Source organism: Chrysochloris asiatica, unplaced genomic scaffold (genome assembly GCF_000296735.1).
Source record: "Chrysochloris asiatica unplaced genomic scaffold, ChrAsi1.0 scaffold00127, whole genome shotgun sequence".
Taxonomy (NCBI): Eukaryota; Metazoa; Chordata; class Mammalia; order Afrosoricida; family Chrysochloridae; genus Chrysochloris; species Chrysochloris asiatica.
The window spans coordinates 5,438,348-5,457,726 of NW_006408645.1; the positions used below are offsets into that span (position 1 = coordinate 5,438,348).

Consider the following 19,379-nt stretch of genomic DNA (forward strand, 5'->3'; position numbering starts at 1 on the left):
AGTGAGACCCAGTTTGGGCTCTGACTTCCAGAATTCTAAGGTAATAATAAATTTGCAAGAGGTGATAGAAGGTAAGGCTAAAAAATTTTTTTTTTTTTTTTTTGTCTAGGGTCACCTAGGCCCTGGTTTCCAGTCAGAGAAGCCAGAGCTCTTGATGTGAACAGTGTTTTTTCCCGGAAGCATTGAACGTACAGGCCTAATGCTGGAGCCTCCAGGATGTATATGAGCAAGAGCCACAGGTAGGAACAGTCTCTCTCGCATGCCCTGGTTTGCATGTTGTTCCCTTCCCTCAGCATTCTTCCAGGCAGTGCAGAGATTTGATAGGCTACTTATCTGCGGTATCAGCACCATCTTAGAAAAAAAGAGTGCAAGGCTGGGTCAGCCTTGGCTTTGGATTTTCTGCGTCATTTTCCTTTCTTAATACAAGACTTCTTTCTGCCTTTTGCCTGCTTCCAACAGAGGTTTGTTCCCCTAATCCCCCTTGAGAGTAGACATGACCTATCTTCTTCCCCTTTTTCCCTGGTTCTATAGTGATTGTTTCGTCAATTTACCAAGAAGTGTCCTTGTTTGAAACAACTGGTGTAAGGCATCGTTCTTGATCCTACTCAGATTCCCTTTATGGGTTCTGCTGTTTGGTCACTGGATTTATGACACAGGTGAGGCAGAAGACAGTGACCTGTGGAATCGCCACGCACGTGGCTCTCAATGGCAAGGGACTAAAATCGCCATGCATGTGGCTCTAAATGGCGAGGGACTAAAAACATCCTAGCTAGAAAGGAAATATTGTCTTTCCTTTCTAGCTAGGACATTTTTTAGTCTCTTGTCTCCACTGGGTATAGCCCTAAGACTGCCAGGCTACCATTTTTTCTCTGATCTACCATTACTGGGAAAAAATTATTGAGGAGGCTGAATCACATTTTCTGTCTAGTCCGGTGGCTCTCCAAGGACTCCTAGCTCCAGAATCCTCTATCTGCACACCTGCCTGTCTGGGCCATTTACCTGTAACTTACTCTAAACAGACATACACCACATGCATTGCAATGGTTCCCATGGTACATTGAAGAGAACGGAATCATTCATCCCCCCAAACTATCCACCAAGTCCCTCCCTACTAATCGCCTTTGGACAAAAGGAGCTTCTTAGTTCAAGATTATACCTTGTTTTCAGGAGCTGCTCATATGCAATGACATGTGGCGGGAGTACAAAGACCCAGCCCCCTTGGCTCACTACCCAATAAGTAAAAAGGACTTCAGAGTTTTCTGCGAGACTGACTGAAAGTCTTCTTACAGTTCTTTTACAACTTACCTTTTTCCCCTGCCCAGTCCTGTTTCTCTTATCTTTTTACAAATTCCCCAAAGAATTCCCCAATAAACTGCCAGAGATGTGGGGAACTGGGCTTGTGGTACTCCACTCTCCCTCAGCTTCCCAGGAGGCACTGGGACCTGGAGGAAGGGGAAGGGGGAGGCCTTACCCACAATCATGTGGTTGCAGACATCACAGAAGGTGGGCTTCTTGAAGATGTGTTCCTGAAAGGCATGGGCCTTTCCGCTACCTGGGTGCAGACCAGTCCTGGTGGGTGTGGACATCAGGCTTCCAGAAGCAGGAAGTGGGCTGGAGCTGGGGCTGACCTCAGCCGGCATGTCTGCTTGCAGCTTCGCGTCACTGTTGGTTCGCTGGAAGAAGTTGTCAGCACTTTTGCTCCGTAAACTCTTGGTCTTGAAAGAAAGTGATCGTTTTAGTTTCTGGAGCTGCAATGCAATGACAGAACAGTCTCTCTTACGATCGATGGTGCAGACTCATGCTGTGGGGGGTGAGGCCTGCTCCATGCACTGCATAGCTCCCCAGTCACCCTCAGTCCTTACCCCTCTGTGCCAGTGCCAAGCCAGCTAGCAAAATGAGGTCCGATTTTCCCTTTGCATCTGCCCCTGTTACTTTCCTCAATATTCAATCTGTACCCACCAATGTGCTGATCAAATGTTACATGACAATGGAGTTTTGACACCTTTCACTTTTGAAATTGATCACTGGAAATATTAAGTATACAAACTCAGGAGCTCAAAGGCTAGTTTGTCTGCAGTTGGCTTTTCCTTCTCTGACAATTTAGTAGCCATTTCTCTTGGCACACAGCAAAGTAGAAAAGGCCTTTGTTTGACTATCAGCTGCCTTAACTATCTAGAAAAGACAAACCAGAAACTCTCAAATGGGTAACAGCTTGTGTGTGCACCTATCCTCTTGTTTATGGCCGTGGCAAGCTAGACCATTCCTCCTTTGCCTTTATGATTTATGAAGAGGCACTAAAATAGGTTTGGAAAATAACTTGCTTTTAGCTTGGATGCTAAAAGTCTGGGTTTGGCCCAGGCTGCACCTGTATTTCAGTCTTCATGTTGAAAAAAAAGGACTGGGGGGGGGGGGGTCATGATGTGAACTGCTTATCCAAAATCCTTCAAAAATCTTTCTTTTTTTTCCCTTACATTTAAAGATTAAATTCCTTGTCATGGGCCCCATGGATTGGCAGGTTCTGGCCCCGATGGCAGCTCCAGCCATAACTTTTGCCATTGTACACCTGCCTCTCGGCCACAGGTGCCTTACCAGAGTCTCTTCTTTGCGATACTCCTTTCATCACATGTTTTGTATATAGTTTACCTCCACCCAGGTAAAGAAAACGAACCATTTACTAGCTGCATAACTTGCTGCAGGTCACCTCATCTTTAAGATGGTTTCTGTTTGTAACTGAATTTCTATGGGAACTGTTCCTGCTGACCCGAAACTTGTCTATGGCCCAAAGCTGCAAACAAAATGGTAGTAAACATTCTTTTGTAATAAAGTCCCCAATCAACTGTGCTTAGATACCCTGACAGGACATATAAGATTAATAGACCTGACCTTGTCAACCCCAGCCATCTCAGCTTCAATTCCAAAATTTATATCTCAGAAGGCCAGTCTGGTGTGGTGGTCATTAGTGTCTGAGGCAGAATGCAAAGAGTTAACACTTCTCTATCCTCCCCTTACCCTTCGGATGTAATTAGTCACATCCTTCCTTCAAAGGTAGAGTCGATTGGCCACCCCTTGAATTAGAGTTGGCTTTGAGAATTGGGCCAATAGAAGACGTCAGAGTCAACCTCAAGCTAATCCTAAACCTAGGATTCAAGAGGTCTCTCCTCCTCCTTGTAATCCTTCCAAGTTTCCATGTGAACAAACTCAAGTTAACCTGAAGGATGATGAGAAACACATGGCCCAGCCAAGCCCCATCACCCCAGAACCCAGAAGGAAGACTTCCCCTGATGACTGCACATATAAGGGAGTATAGCTGAGACCCGAACTGTCCAGCTGAGTTTAGCTCAAATTTCCAACCCACAGAACTATCCACTAAAGAGATGATTGGTATCTTTTCAGTGACTAATTTTTCTGACTGTATATTGCCAGGCCTTTCTTCCTAAGTGCATCTGGGTGGAGTCCAACCCTCCAACTTTTTGATTAGCAGCTGAGCATTAAGCACTGCCCAGGCATATGGTAAGACTGCACTTTGAAGTTGACTGTAGTTATGTGAAGGCAGCTATCTACTTCAGGGAGCTGTACAGGGAGGAGCCCCTCTAGGATCCTCAGGAGTAGCCTTACAGGTAACAGAAATGAGGTATCAATACTCAGAGAAGCAGCAATGACCTACATAATGGGAAGGCCAGAAACAGTGTTTAAGACTTGTGTCTCTTTCCCTCTGCCTTATAGCCCCAAATCACCAGAGGAGGTAGAGCCACCAGTGAGGAGGAGGAGTTGTTCCTTGGGGCTGTTTATTACTGTACTATAACCTGCTGTGTCCTAACTCATATGGGTTGAGGGAGGATATTAAGTCCTTGAGAGCACAGCATTGATTTTGCCAAGGACCCTCCAACTCCAGCAAAGCTTAGTTTGAGGGGTTTTTATGAGCTAAGTACTCGCTGAGGCTGAGTTATACTGAAGGGAGGACCCAGTGGCAGCAAAGGAGCAGAACAGCCTCTTTGTCATTTTCAGTCTTTCAAGCTGTTAACTAGATTGGTGCTGGAGGGAGGAAGACTTAAATTTGGAAAGACCTTTAACAGATGAAAGCAACCAAGAAGTTGAGGAGTCTGAGAAAGTTTTGTCAATCCAGGGGGAGAGGTGGTGGTGGTGGTGTGCCATGGCGTGGGTTCCAACTCACAGTAACCCTGTATAGGGTTTCCGAGGCTATACATCTTTATGGGAGCAGAAAGCCTCATCTTTCTCCCACAGAGGAACTGGTAGATTTGAACTACTGACTTTATGGTTAGCAGTCCAGCTCATAATCCACTATTTGACCTGTGCTCCTTGAGGGGTAAGCGTATTTCAAAATAAGTTATCATATAGGAAAAAAAATCATTATCTAGTCTCCCGTGAAATCAAATGATTCAATAAATTGGCTTTGTTTGTCTCAAAACCAGAACAATGATATCTGCCATGATTATTACAGCAAGTTGTTGTGATGACCAGAGAGGGGAATGTCGGGGAGAACTCTCTGAGATCCCTTTGCTGATCAAGTCGGTTCTGATTCATAGCAACCCTGCATAGGGTTGTTAGTGCCATCAAGTCGGTTCTGATTCATAGCAACCCTGTATAGGGTTGTTAGTGCCATCAAGTCGGTTCTGATTCATAGCAACCCTGTACAGGGTTGTTAGTGCCATCAAGTCGGTTCTGATTCATAGCAACCCTGTATAGGGATTTTTGAGGAACAGCTGGTTGGTTTGAACTGCTGACCTTAACCAGTGTTGATGCTACAGCACCACACCAGGAGAACTCTGTAAGATGATAAAAATGGAAGGAAGATGATGGGAAAGAGGTGGAGGAGAATGGTTCTGAGCTATGTGATTCACCAAATGATCCCTTTTAATCGTGGCAACAGTCCAATGAAGATGATGTTATTTTTTTCCATGGAGAACTGTAGACTCAGATAGGTCAACTAACTTACCTAAGGTCACACAGCTCATGTGAGTTAAGATCAAGGTTCAAAATTAATGTGCTTTCCTTCAAACTTCTTCTATTGCCAATGAGTCTTCAGGGGATACATGAGTGAATGAATGAGATTACTCTCCAGGCTAATGAAATTGCTTCTGGGGGGAGTGAGGGTGGGGGTAAATGTGGAATTTGAAAGCAAATATATTTTGGGATGCCTAATTTTTCTTTATTTTGCACATTTCAAGTTTCTTATAAATAGTAAAGGATAATGTCCTGTTTAACACAGGAGAGCATGGAGTATCATAACATGACACTGTTGTGGTGGTTAAGTGTTGTCAAGTCAGTTCTGACTCATAGCACCTTGGGATGGGACAATTCCTACACGTATGCAGTCGTGTATCCTTTCTGAGCCCATGGATTCTGTAGTTTTTCCTTCCATTATACTCCGTGTTCTCCAGAAGTTGAGTGTGATGCCAGGATAGTGGCAGCATTTTCCTTGCCCTTTGGGATGTGGCCAGAAATTGTGTGAGAGCCTGTGTGTCTCTAGATCTGGAGAATTTCTCATAGAAACCAACATGTCATTTCTTTTACAATGGACAGCTTAAGAGAAATGTCTACTGGATAAGCACAATCCTAGGGATATGAGGGTAAGTCAGAGAGTATTGCCACAAAGTCATAGAAAAACCTTTATTAAACAAAAATATCGAAACATGAAGCTCTTGTTTTACTATCTGTTGTTGTTGTCAGGTGCCATCGAGTCGGAACTGACTCTTAGCGACCCCATGCACAGCAGAACGAAACAATGTCCGATCCTGAGCCAACCTCACTACCGCCGCCACACTTGACGCCATCAATGATGCCACCTGGCCAATCCATTTCGTTAGGGGTCTTCCTCTTTTGCTCTGACCCTCTCCACCTTACCCAGCATGACATCCTTCTCCAGCGACTATTTCCTCCGGACAATATGTCCAAAGTATGAGAGACAAAGTTTAGCCATCCTAGCCTCCAAGGAGCACTCTGGCTGCACTTCTTCCAAAATAGATCTATTGGTTCTTTTGGCAGTCCATGGCACTTTCAGTATTCTCCTCCAACACCACAACTCAAAGGCATAAATTCTTCTATGATCTTCCTTATTCACTGTCCAGCTTTCGAATCCATATGAGGCTATTGAAAACACCATGGCCTGGGTCAGGTGCACCTTAGTCCTCAAGTTGACATCTCTGCTCTTCAATACTTTAAAAAGTTCCTGTGCAGCAGATTTGCCCAATGCAATACGTCGTCTGATCTCTTGACTGCTGCTTCCGTGAGTGTTGATAGTTGATCCAAGAAAAATGAAGTCCTTGACAACTTCAATCTTTTCTCCATTGATAAGAATGTTGTTTATTGGTCCAGTGGTGAGGAGGTTTTTTGTTTTTTTTTCTAGACATTGAGATGTAATCCATATGGAAGGCTGTGCTCTTTGATCTTCATAAGTAAATGTTTCAAGTCCTCTTCATCTAAGTCTTCATATTTCAGAAGGTTCCCATATTTACCATCTAAGTCTACATATTTCAGAAGGTTTCCATATCTGTAACTCTTATCAAGAATTTAGTGCTCTGATATATACCACAACAATGGCAATTTTAGCATCATTGAAGGATTCAAGTCATGTTCCTTTGAGATGTTCTTTGAGTTTGGGGAACAAAAAAAATCTGAAGGGGCAAAAGTCAGGATGGTTATGTGGATGGAATACGGTTTTCCAACACGATTTTTGTAGGACAATCACCCTTGAAGAATGAGTAAGTGCATTGTCAGGATGGAAAAAAATAATAAGTGGTTTGACTTGCCTGACCTTTTCTCACCAATGCAGTTACAAATTTTCTTAAAACTTTTTCTTAACAAACCCTGCTCCAAGACTGAAACTCAAAGGGAACACATGAGCAGGTATGTAAGCTTGCTGGCAACCATGTTGGTCTACTGGTAAGTGGAAGAGTGGGGAAAGGCAACAATGAAGAAATGGGCTGAGTTCAACCATGTTCCATAGACTCCTGTTGACTGGAGATGTGAGAGAGAAGAGGAAGGGCTGATGGGTCTGAGTGTGGTGACACCTGGTGACTCCTGAGCCCATGGACAAGGACACAGCCATGGATGGATAGAGCTGAGAGTGAAGCATCCAGCTGATATGAAGTGTGGGGAGACCCACAAGAACACTCAAACTTGCAGGCAGTACCCATTTGACCTAGCCTCAATGACTTGATGATTAGAACTCAACTAGAGGAAGATAAAAATACATTTTTGATAAAGGAAACACGTGTAAATTGCTACAATTTGATGAACTTGACCTATACTTATGGATGCAGTAGCTCACAATACCAACTGAGAGGGAAGTAGTTTTCACATCGAGAATCAATGCTATCTCCTCGGTATAGAGGGTAGATAGGGATGGGCAACTTAAACATTGGCTACCTAAAATGAGGGGGCAATCAAGAGGGAGCTTAGTTTAAGAGTGTATGAGGGAAGGTACAGTCCCCACTGAATAGTCTTCATCTTGTGTAGACCGGTCTGCTGAAAAGAGATGGAGCTAAGATTCTTATGATTCAATACTAATTGTTATCATGACTAATTGCAACTGTCACAACTGTAAATGTAGAAGTCTTGTAACAAAAACGGGGGAGTAGTTAATCTTATCGTCCAGAAATAGAGGACCCTAGGGCCATCAAGGGAGAAGAGCATGAGCCAAATGTGGAACCCTATCCAGAAAGCAGCAACACCAGAGATGGAGGCAGAGATGAGGACTCTAGACTCATGGAAAGAGAAAGGCTAAGTGCTGGTGGCCAGAAGGCAGGCTTGCAGAATGTGCACTTTGGTGGTTTACATGATCATATATTCATGAGTGTTTTTGTGTACAACCCCCCAAAACAAAACAGAGGAAATAAAAGCAAATACTGTTGAATGATGATACACAGAGGAGCTTGTAATCATTGCAATGAAATGGTGTAAAACCCTTGTTTTTCCATGTAAACTATCACTTAATTCACAATAAAAACTTAAGAAAACCCCAAAAAATCTTCTTCCTAATGTTTTTGTTGTTGTTAAGTGCCTTTGAGTTGATCCCAACCCATAGTGATCCTGTATAGGGTTTCCAGGGAGCATCTGGTGAGCTTGAACTGCCGACCGTGCAGTTCAAAGAAGGCTTTGCAGTCTGGCGCGTTAACCCACAGCGCCACACATTGGTTCCATTATTACCCCGTGTCCTTTAAAACATTCTGTCAAGTTTATCCTTAAGAAGCCCCTCAAACAGACTTCATAACCTTCTAAGCTGAACTCTCTGCCTTGAGTTTCACTGGCCCAGAAGATTCCAACGGAAGCCACTATTTTGCTTAGACTTTCTTCTCTGGTTTGTATTGGTAATTCCCAAACACACATCCATAAAACCATCTTCATTAGCTTTTGGTTTTACTTAAAAGACTAATGGAAAAATCAGCTCTTTGAGGCAATTGATCTTTATGGAGTGTTTTTAGCACCCATCAAGTTGTAAGTCTTCTGAGACTGTTGCTTCAGTCGTAATTCTGTAGTCTTTTCCCACCAGTTTCTGGATTTCAGCCACAGTTTCTTCATTTGTTGAAGTTGATGGTCTTCCTTCAGTTGACTCATTTCTGATGTCTTCCCAATATTCTTTAAAATGTTAGATCCATTTAACACGGTTGCCTTATGTGAGATAGAATTTCTCTAAACTTGTTTTGAAAAGCTTCTATGATTTGGAAAGATGTCCATATGAGTTTTGTTAAAAAAAAACCCTGAAATTAGCCCTGCTCTCAAAACTGATTTTTTTATATGGCACCAAAAGTATTTTTTTTAAAAAAACACGAATGAGACCCAAACAAATATATTATTGAGAGAAAATAAATGTCTGCAACCATTCACTAGACACAGAGACATGTTTTAAACACATTTTTCTTGGAATAAACTTGTGCAAGTATGAGCTGGAATCTTAGTAGCAGTAATTTTTGACTTACCCTTATAAGTGCAAAGGAATATGTTTTCTATAATTATCCTTATAATAGCAGAGGCCAGATGGGAATACATGTAGAGTTTACAAGATGATTAGCTTACCTGCACTGCTACCCATCTCTGTGTTATTTTTTATAATGATGTCAAAAAAGACAGAGATTCTTGAGAATCAAACCATGTCCCCAAACTACTCTATTTACTTCATGTAGTCATCTTAGCAACTCTATGAGTAGGGAATCATTCATTTATTCTTTCATTAAAATATCAATTCAATTATTATTTACGGAGCTACTATTACGTGTCACTGTAGGATAAGAGTTGGACTACTACATCCGTTTGCACAGCAAGGTCAGTGGTTCAAATTCACCAGTCTCTCCTCAGAAACCCTATAAAGGGTCACTATGAGTCAGAACCAACTTGACAGCATTTAACAACAATTGTGTATGAAGGAGCTCTGGTTGCGTAGTAGTTATGAATCGGGCTGCTAACCTCAGGGACGGCAGTTTGAAACTACCAACGGTTCCGCGGGAGAAAGATGAGGCGTTCTGCTCCCGTAAAGATTTACAGCCTCAGAAACCCTGTGCAGCATCACTATGAGTCAGAACCGACTCCACGGCACTTAACAACAACAACAACAACATGTATGACCACCACTCATCTGTCAGTTTGTCATACTCTTGTGAATTGCATGTTGCTATGATGCTAGAAGCTATGCCTAGTATTTTAAATACTAACAAGGTCACCCACGGTGGATAAATATCAACAAAGCTTCCAGACTAAGACAGACTTGGAAGAAGAGAGGAAGACTACTCCTTAATGTGTAGCCACTGAAAACCTTATGGATAGTACTGAAACATTGTCAGATACAGTGCCGGAAGATGAAAACATTATGAATAGCACTAAAATATCATCAGACATAGTGCCGGAAGATAAGCCCTTCAGGTTGGAAGGCACTCAAAATAAGACTGGGGAAGAGCTGCCTCCTGAAAGTAGGGTTGACGCTGATGATGTAAACGGAGTAAAGTTTTCATTTGCTGATGGTGTGCAACTCAAAATGAAAAACACCTGCAAAAATCTATTAATCAGAACATGGAACATGCAAAGTATGAATCTAGGAAAATTGGAAGTTGTCAAAAATGAAATGGAATTCATACAGATCGATATTTTAGGCATTAGTGAGCTGAAATAGACTGGTACTAACCATTTGGAATTTGACCATCATATGGTTTACATGTCAGGAACAACAAATTGAAGAGAAATAGCACAGTATTCATTGTCAAAAAGATCATTTAAGATCTATCTCGAAGTACAATGCTGTCTATGATAGATTAATAGCCACACATGTATAAGGAAGACCAGTGATACCACTACCATTCAAACTTATAAATCAAACACTAAAGCTATCATGAGATTGAAGAATTCTGCCAACTTTGTCAGTCTGAAATTGATCAAACATGCAATCAGGATAATTACTGGTGATTGGAATGGGATGACTGGAAACAAAGAGGAAGGATCAGTAGCTGGAAAATATGGCCTTGGTGATAGAAATGATGCTGGAGTTCACATGACAGAATTTTGTAAGACCAATGACTTATTCATTGCAAATACCTTTTAAACATCAAAGGCCTCATCAAATAGAATACACAGGAATCAAGTTGACTACATTTATGGGAATGCTCCTTCAAGGCCAGGATGATGACACTTTGTCTCTCATACTTGGACATGTTATCAAGAGGGAGCATTTGCTAAAGGACACCATGCTTAGTACAGTGGGAGGCCAGCAAAAAAGAGGGCGATCCTCAAGAAGATGGATTCACACAGTGGTGGCAGCAACGGGCTCATGGGTAACAATTGTGAGAGAGTGCTATACTGGGCAGTGTTTCATTCTGTTGTGCATAGGGTTGCTATGAGTCAGAACTGACTTGATGGCACATAACAACAACTATGCATGAGCTAGACTGAGTCCTCAACTCTGGGGATACAGCAGTGAAAAAAGGAATAGTGTCATTTCTCTGAAGGTTTTGTGGTCTAGTGTGTGGAGAGACAAAATTAATCAAAGAGGTATATCATGTACTTTTGAGTTGGGATAAGGGTATGAAAGAAAATAAAAGTAGTCAGACTTTAAGTGCTAAGGAAGGTTTTCCAGATGACATTTGAGAAGAGGCATGAAGGAAGTAAACTAACTGGAGAATAGCATCCTGGATAATGGGAGAACCAGGGGCAAAGAGCCTGACAGACAATTGTGAGTATGTCTGAGGAACAGCCAGGAAATCAATGAATCTGAAGCACAGTGATAAAGGAGAAAGTGAGTGAAGAGGCTAAGGGCCAGCTTTATGTTGGGACTTACAGGTCATGGTTGTTGTTATGTGCCGTGGAGTCTCATAGTGACCGTACACAGGGTTTCCGAGGCTGTAAGTCTTTACGGGAGCAGACTGCCTCATCTTTCTCCCACGGAACCGCTGGTAGTTTCGAACTGTCGACCTTGATGTTCACAGCCCGATTCGTAACCACTACGCTATCAGAGCTCCATACAGGTCATGGTAAGGACTTTGAAATTTATTCAAAGTTGAAGGCTTTCAGTATGACATACCAGGGTCAGACATTTATTTTTTTAAGTTTGGCTGCTTTGTATAAAACAGATGGTAGGAGGGCAAGGTGTAAGTGAAGAGTCCAGTTGGGAGACTCCTGTAATAATCTTGTTGAGAAGTAATTTTGACTTTGTCTAGGAAACGATAAGATAGACTTGATTTTGGGTTACACTGTAAAGGAAGAATGAACTGGGTTTGTTACGGGTGAAATGTGGAGTATGAAGGAAAAAGAAGAATCAAGAATGATTTTGTGCTTTTTTGGTCTGAGCAGCTGGATAAATGGAGGTACTGCTTACTGAAAGGAAGAACACTAGAGATGAAGGGTGAGATATAAGCTAAAGTAGAAAACTTGTAATAAACTTATAGGCGCCATTAGTGTATTTTGTTAAGTGCCGTTGAGTTGATACTAACTCATAGCAACCCTATACAGGGTCTTCACTGAGCATCTGGTAGGTTTGAACTACCATCCTTCTGGTTCACAGTCCAGTGCTTATCCGACAGTGCAACACCAGGAATCCTCACTAGTATTTAAAGCTTGAAGACCAGATGATACCATCACTCAGGTACTGAGGACAAACACTAAAGAGAACTGAAGATGGAGCCTTGGAAATTTCTAGTATTTAGAGATCAAGCAGAATAGAAGGGACAAGCAATGGAATCTGAAAAGAAAAACGCTGCTTAGAAAGAAGAAGAACCAAGGAGAAGAGTGATTTAAAAGCTAAAGGAAGAAAATTATTCAAGGAAGCGAGAATAACCAACAGTATCAAATGAAGCTCGCATGCCCAATAATGGGAAGTTTATGGTTGGCCATTACATTCGGCAATGGAAATGTCATTGGGAACCTTAACAGAACAGATTCGGTGGTGGGTATGACAAGCTACTAACAAGTTTTCCAGAGAAATAGCCGGAGAGGATATGAATGTATTCAGAGGGCTTGGGCAGCTTGTTTTAGAACTTAGGCTATAAAAGGGATCCGTCAAAATAAGCAATAGTAGGAGTGGGAGATAGCATCAAGGGAGAAACTGTTCGTTTGTTTTGAGATGGAAGATATTTTTCAACATGTTTTTAATATGAAGATGCAAAAGAGATAAAGCAATGTTAGAGTAAAGTCCTAAAGTAGGTGAGAAGAGGTAAGATAAAGTTCACAAGAAGGAAGGTTGACTTGAGGTCAGAACAAGGCAATTTATCCATAAGGGGAGAGATGCAGACAGGTTGATAGAGTTGGTGCTTGCTGAATATGGATGTCATGTTGATTTTCTCAGTGGAAACAGAAGCAAAGCTATGCTATGAGTGAAGAGAAAGGGGAGGTAGAGGGATAATGCTGGAAGCTGGACAAAAGAGATGTGAAATAGTCATTTTGGAGACTGGGAGAGTGAATGGACTGGACCAATGTAGACATGTGGTGTTGTTAGCTGCTGCCAAATTATGGCAGTCCGTGCAGAACAAGATTGGCCTTTCGTGATCCACAGGCTTTTAATTGGCATATTCTGGAAGTTCTGCTGGAACTTTTTCAGCGTCACAGCAACATACCAACCTCTATAAATAGGTGGCTGTACATTGTCTAGGAATTAAATCAGGATCTCCTGAAAGCAATGTGAGTATTCTAGTTCTGAGGAGGAATTTATTTTATACATGAGGAAAACCAAAACTCAGTAATTTACGCAAAGTTAAATGGCTAGTAAGTTAAAGAATGAAGATCCACCTACCGATCTCTCTGACTCCAAAGACCTTTAAGCCAACTGGACTTTTGTGAGAAGATTTCCTTCCTACCAAACCCTCTTAGTAAAATTCCTCTGCCAAGTGTGTTCTCTATTGCTGGTGCCAGCTGGAATTTTAGCAATAACCCATTTGGTTGCCAGGTTGAGCAACACGTCTTCAGCAATTAATTGAGGAATACAGAAATCAGGCGTTTTTAGAGCAATGGAGCACACAGAATTAGAGCCTGGAGGTGACTGTACGGGCACGTGTTATTGTTTACCAGTAGGCTCTTCAGTGGCACATAAAGTTAATTAACCAGTGTGCACTTGATCATTGCAGCCAGGATCAAAAGTCCACACTCTGTGGGGAAGGGGTATTTCTGATGCAAATGAGGCTCTGCCCACACTGCAGTAAATCAGGAGATAGTCACTGAGTCATTGCTCAGCTTGGTTTCTTGCCTGCTGACATTTAACCATCAAGTCTCCTTCTCCATAGTCAATCCCTGGCTATTTAAGCCTACTCCAATACTTCACAAGTGTTTACATCTGAATAGAAATGAGATCATCAGAGAACCTTAGACAAGCAAATGCCTCATCCTTGACACCCAAATATGTGATGTACATCTTAGATTTTAAGGTGAACATACTTAAGGTGAAACATACTCCTTAGGGATCCAATGGTTGACTTTTCAGAAGTAGATCACCAGATCATTTTTTCATGGCACCTTTAAATGAATTGAAACCTCCAGTCTTTTTATTAGTCGTCAAATATGTTAACCATTTGCAGTACCAGGAAACTCATTACTGTCTCTACATTTCTCAAGTCTCTCATGCTCACTCCCGGCCTTTTGACCCACAGGTAAAATGTTAAGGGTACAAATGGTGGGAAGAGCCCTCTTTTTTCTTTTTTCACATTATAACTTGTCTAAAACATAGATCTGTTCTTGACTGAAGTGGTCATTAGTTTCTTACTTTTCTCTTGAAAATCAATTGACACCATCTAAGGACACAAATGATTTGTGATGCCATGGTGTAACAGCTCCATGCACTGCCTCTTGAAACGCAAGCTCCCTTCACTCTCCAACAGCCAGGCAGATTTATCTAATCTATTCCAAGTTTGGCTGTGGTTAGTCAGGCTCTTCCCGACACTCGTACCCCTAATGTTTTACCTGTGGCTCAAAAGGCAGGGAGTGAGCATGGGAGACTTGAGAAATGTAGAGACACTGATGAGTTCTTAAGGCATATGTGTCTGTTATGACATATATGACGGGGTTTCCATGGGTCAGACTCATCACAACAGCAACAGGGAAATTGAGAAGACAGACTTTCTCAGACTCATATTTATCTACCCATAGCCTTGCTTCTTTTAAGGCAAGTACATATTGCGTTAGCTTGGGTGGCAAACTCAAAGTCAGAAATACCATTCTCCCCACATCTACCTAATTCTGTCACAACCAAGTGCAAAAATCAGTTGTTAGTTTATATGTTGTTGTTGTTGTTAAGTACCGTGGAGTCAGTTCTGACTCATAGTGACCCTGCACAGGGTTTCTGAGGCTGTAAATCTTTACGGGAGCAGAAAAGTCTCATCTTTCTCCCATGAAGCAGCTGGTAGTTTTGAACTGCCGACCTTGAGGTTAGCAGCCCAATTTGTAACCACTCAACATTTATTGAATAAGCTTAACTGCTCACTCTGCCATCAATGAGCTATGGCTTTGGGCAAGTTCCTCAGGCTCCTTGACTTGGGCTCCACCAGCTATAAATGGAGAGGAAGACATGGTAGCTGCTAAGACATGTTTCAGCTCTGACAACTCAGCATAGGGAGTAGCTACCCCCCACCCCCCACCCAAAAAAAAAAAGCTTTGAACAGTCTCTTATTTTAGGAAGTCTAAGTTCTAATTGTGGAGACGAGAGAGCACAACACTTAAAACTACTTGAGGGTGACACAAGACTCTATATTTATATCATCAAGTGGTAAATGGAGTGTTTTGATCGCTGCCTACTCTAGTATGTCAGAAAAGGGAGCTATCAATGGGACTGGAATAGTCAGAGTCATTCTTGCAAACCTTGAGGGATGAATTCACTTTAAAACATATACTTCAACTATTTAAGTGCTTTGACCTTGCACCTTCTTACTTCCAAGCTCCTTACTGTGGAATGCAAGACTCTTCATGCAGGGGGCCATTTGCCCAGCCCACTTTATGTCTAGTCGCTTTCCTCCACTCTAGGCATCAAGACATGCTAAGAGCAGACCCTCAATTTACAACGATGTTCAAGCAATCAGTATCTTGGTTTGTTCAACCTGGAAGGTTCATGTTCCCGTTCACCAGTCCTACAGCAGTGCTTGCAGTTGTTGTTGTTGTTATAAGTGCTGTTGAGTCAGCTCTGACTCATAGTAATCCTATATATAGCAGAATGAAACACTGCCCAGTCCATTGCCTTCCTCACAGCTGTTACTGCACTTAAGCCCACTGCTGCTGCCACTGTGTCAAGCCATCTTCTTGGGAGTCTTCCTCTTTTCTCCCTGACCTTCCACTTTACCAAGCATAGTGTCATTTTCCATGGACTGGTCCCTTCTGACAGCACTTCTGAAGTATGAGAGACAAAGTCTCGCCATCTTGACTTTTAAGGAGTACTCTGGTTGTACTTCTTCTAACGCAGACTTGCTTCTTGTTCAGATAGTGCATGGTACTTTTAATATTCTTCTCCAAAGCCCTAACTCTCTGTGTGTAGACATCAATTCCACAGTCTTCCTTATTCATTTTCTAATTCTCACATGCATATGAGGCTATTAAAAATACCATGGCTTGGGTCGGATGCACCTTCATCCTCAAACTGGTATCTTTCCTCTTTTCCATTTTAAAGAGTTGTTGCGAAGCAGATTTCCCTAATGCAACATGCCACTTTATTTCTTGACTGCTGCTTCTATGAGTGTTGATTATGGATTCAAGCAAAATTAAGTCTTAGACAATTTCAATCTTTTCTCCACTGATCAAGATGTTATTTATTTGTTCAGTCCAGGAGGATTTTGTTTTCTTTACATTGAGGTAGAATCCATATTGAAGGCTATAGTCTATGATCTTCACCAGTAAGTATTTTAAGTTTTCTTTGCTTCCAGCAAGCAAGGTTGTAACACCTGCATATCTCAGGTTGTTAAATTATCTTCCTCTATTCATAATGCCATGTTCTTCTTCATATAATCTAGTTCTCACATTATTTGCTCAGCATATAGACTGAAAAAATATGATGAAAATACACACCCCTGGTGTACACATTTTCAGATTTTAAACCATTCAGTATGCTCTTGTTCTGCTTGAATGACTGCATCTTGGTCTATGTACAGGTTCCTCATGAGCAAAATTAATCAAGGCAAGTGGTCGGGACCCCTCAGGGCAAACTCCCTTCCAGGACTGAGACTCAAGGGGAATATACGAGCAGACATGTGCTCTGACTGGTTACCATGTTGATCACCGATAAGGGGAAGAGGGGGAAGAAACAGAAATGAAGTTGTGAGCTAAGTCCTACTACATTCAATAGATCCCTGTGAACCCGAGTGGAGACCTGGATGGACATCAGTATGGCAAGACCCGGGGACTCCTGGACCCAGAGGCAGTGACATGGCCACAGAGGACTAGAGCAGAGAGTGAAGCATTCTTGCTAGAACAAGAACACCCATATTTGCACATAGTACCCACTTGACTTGGCTTTGATGGCTGGATGATCAGAATTTGACTAGAAGAAGAAAGGAGGGGGGAAAAAAAAGAGTAACCTGATACAATTTGATGAACTTTACCTATACTTATGGATGTAGTAGCTCCAAAAAGGGAACAAATCTTTACAGCGAGGATCACTCCCACCCCCTTAGTACACAGGGTTGACAGGGATGGGCAACTTAGACACTGGCTACCCTTCATGGGGGCGGGGGGGGCTGCCATAAAGGCAAGAAGTGACTGGCTTTCAAGAGGGAGCCTAGTTCCAGATAGGGAGGGAGAAGGTAGAATCTCCACTGAATGATTTCCAATCTGTTGGGACCAGGCTGGCGAAAGGAAATGGGGATAGGGATAAGACTCTTGTGGTACAATAGGGAATTACTGCCATCAGGACTGACTGTGAGGGTAGGAAATGTAGAGGTAGATGTTTTTTGACAAAAGGAGAGGAGTGATTGATTTTGCAGCCCAGGAGCAGAGGTCCCTGGGACCATCAAGTGAGAAGAGTGGAGAGCGGGACCCTACCCAGAGAGGTAGATAAGCCAGGGATGGAGACAGAGATGATGATGTGGACAGATGGAGTGGCTGGGGACACCGAACTTAGGGAGGGAGAGGGGTTGTGTGCTAATGGCTGGGTGGTGGGGATGGGCCTGTGGGGTGTATCCTTTGGTTATTTGATGATGCATGGAGGGAACTGTAATCATTGCAATGAAACAACATACTATAGGATGAATGTAAAACTGATATTCTTCCATGTAAAACTGACAACAAAAAAATAATAAGTGTTCTGGAATATCCACTCTTCACAGTGTTATCCATAGCTTGTAATAATTCACACAGCCAGAAGCTTCTGCATAGTCAATAAAGCACAAGTAAACATCTTTCTGGTATTCTTTGCTTTCAGCCAAGACCTATCTGAGATCAGCAGTGACATCCCTAGTTCCACATTCTCTTTTGGATTTGGCTTGAATTTCTGGCAGGGATGTCGATGTACTGTTGTAGCATTTCTGAGTTATCTTCAGCAAAATTTTACTAGCATGTGTTATTAATGATACTGTTCAATGATTTCTACATTCTGCTGGGTCACCACTGTTGGTTAACGGGCACAAATACAGAACTCTTCCAATCAGCTGTCTTCCAAATTTCGTGCCATAGATGGTGAATGCCACCAGTGCTTCAACAGTTGGTTGAAAGATTTCAATTTGTTTTTCATCGATTCCTGGATCCTTGTTTTTCACCAATGCCTTCAGTGCAGCTTGGCCTTCTTCCTTTAGTACCGTTAGCTCTACCCCTTAATGGTTGAACATGGACCAATTCTTTTTGGTACAGTGACTCTATATTCCTTCCATCTTTTTTGGATGCTTTCTGAATCATTCAAAATTTTGCCCATCATAATATCCTTCAATGTTCCAATTCAAGGCTTGAATTTTTTTTTCTCAGTTCTTTCAGTTTGAGAAATGCTGGGCATGATCTTCCCTTTTGATTTTCTAAGGTCTTTGCACATTTCATTAGAATATTTGACTTTGTCTTCTTGAGTGGCCCTTTGAAATGTTCTGTTCCACTCTTTCACCTCCTCATTTCTTCCATTTGGTTATGATCTCTGTGCTGGAGAACAAGTTTCAGAGTGCCTTCTGACATCCATTTTTGTCATTTTTTCTTTCCTATCTTTTTAAGGACCTTTAGCTTTCATCCTGTCTGATGTTCTTGATGCTATCCCACAACTCTTCTGGTCTTCGTTCAGTTCTGCCTTATGCTTCAAATCTATTCTTGAGATGGTTTCTAAATTCAGGTGAATTTAGAATGTTCAAGGTCATATTTTGGCTTTCATTGTTGTTGTTGTTGTTGTCAGGTGCCATCGAGTCGGAACCAACTCATAGCGACCCCATGCACAGCAGAACGAAACAATGTTCAATCCTGGGCCAACCTCACTACCGCTGCCACACTTGAGTCCATCAATGATGCCACCTGGCTGATCCATCTCGTTGGGGGTCTTCCTCTTTTTCTCTGACCCTCCACCCTACCCAGCATGACATCCTTCTCCAGCGATTGTTTCCTCCAGACAATATGTCCAAAGTAGGAGAGACGAAGCTTAGCCATCCTGGCCTCCAAGGAGCACTCTGGCTGCACTTCTTCCAAAACAGATCTATTGGTTCTTTTGGCAGTCCATGGCACTTTCAGTATTCTCCTCCAACACCACAACTCAAAGGCATCAATTCTTCTACGATCCTCCTTATTCACTGTCCAGCTTTCACATCCATATGAGGCTATTGAAAACACAATGGCCTGGGTCAGGCGCACCCTAGTCCTCAAGCTGACATCTCTGCTCTTCAACACTTTAAAAAGTTCCTGTGCAGCAGATTTGCCCAGTGCAATACATCGTCTGATCTCTTGACTGCTACTTCCGCGAGTGTTGATAGTTGATCCAAGAAGAATGAAGTCCTTGACAACTTCAATCTTTT

The 19,379-nt window shown here is 42.2% G+C and overlaps 1 protein-coding gene across 1 annotated transcript in view; it reads right to left on the reverse strand.

The window, feature by feature from the left end:
* The window catches only part of STAC (SH3 and cysteine rich domain), a 271,988-nt gene that overhangs the window by 152,059 nt on the left and 100,550 nt on the right, over positions 1 to 19,379 (reverse strand). Inside the window, exon 2 of the mRNA XM_006869168.1 lies at positions 1,472 to 1,748. Within this exon, the coding sequence (XP_006869230.1) occupies positions 1,472 to 1,748 (277 nt within the window). The remainder of the gene's footprint in view (positions 1 to 1,471; positions 1,749 to 19,379) is intronic.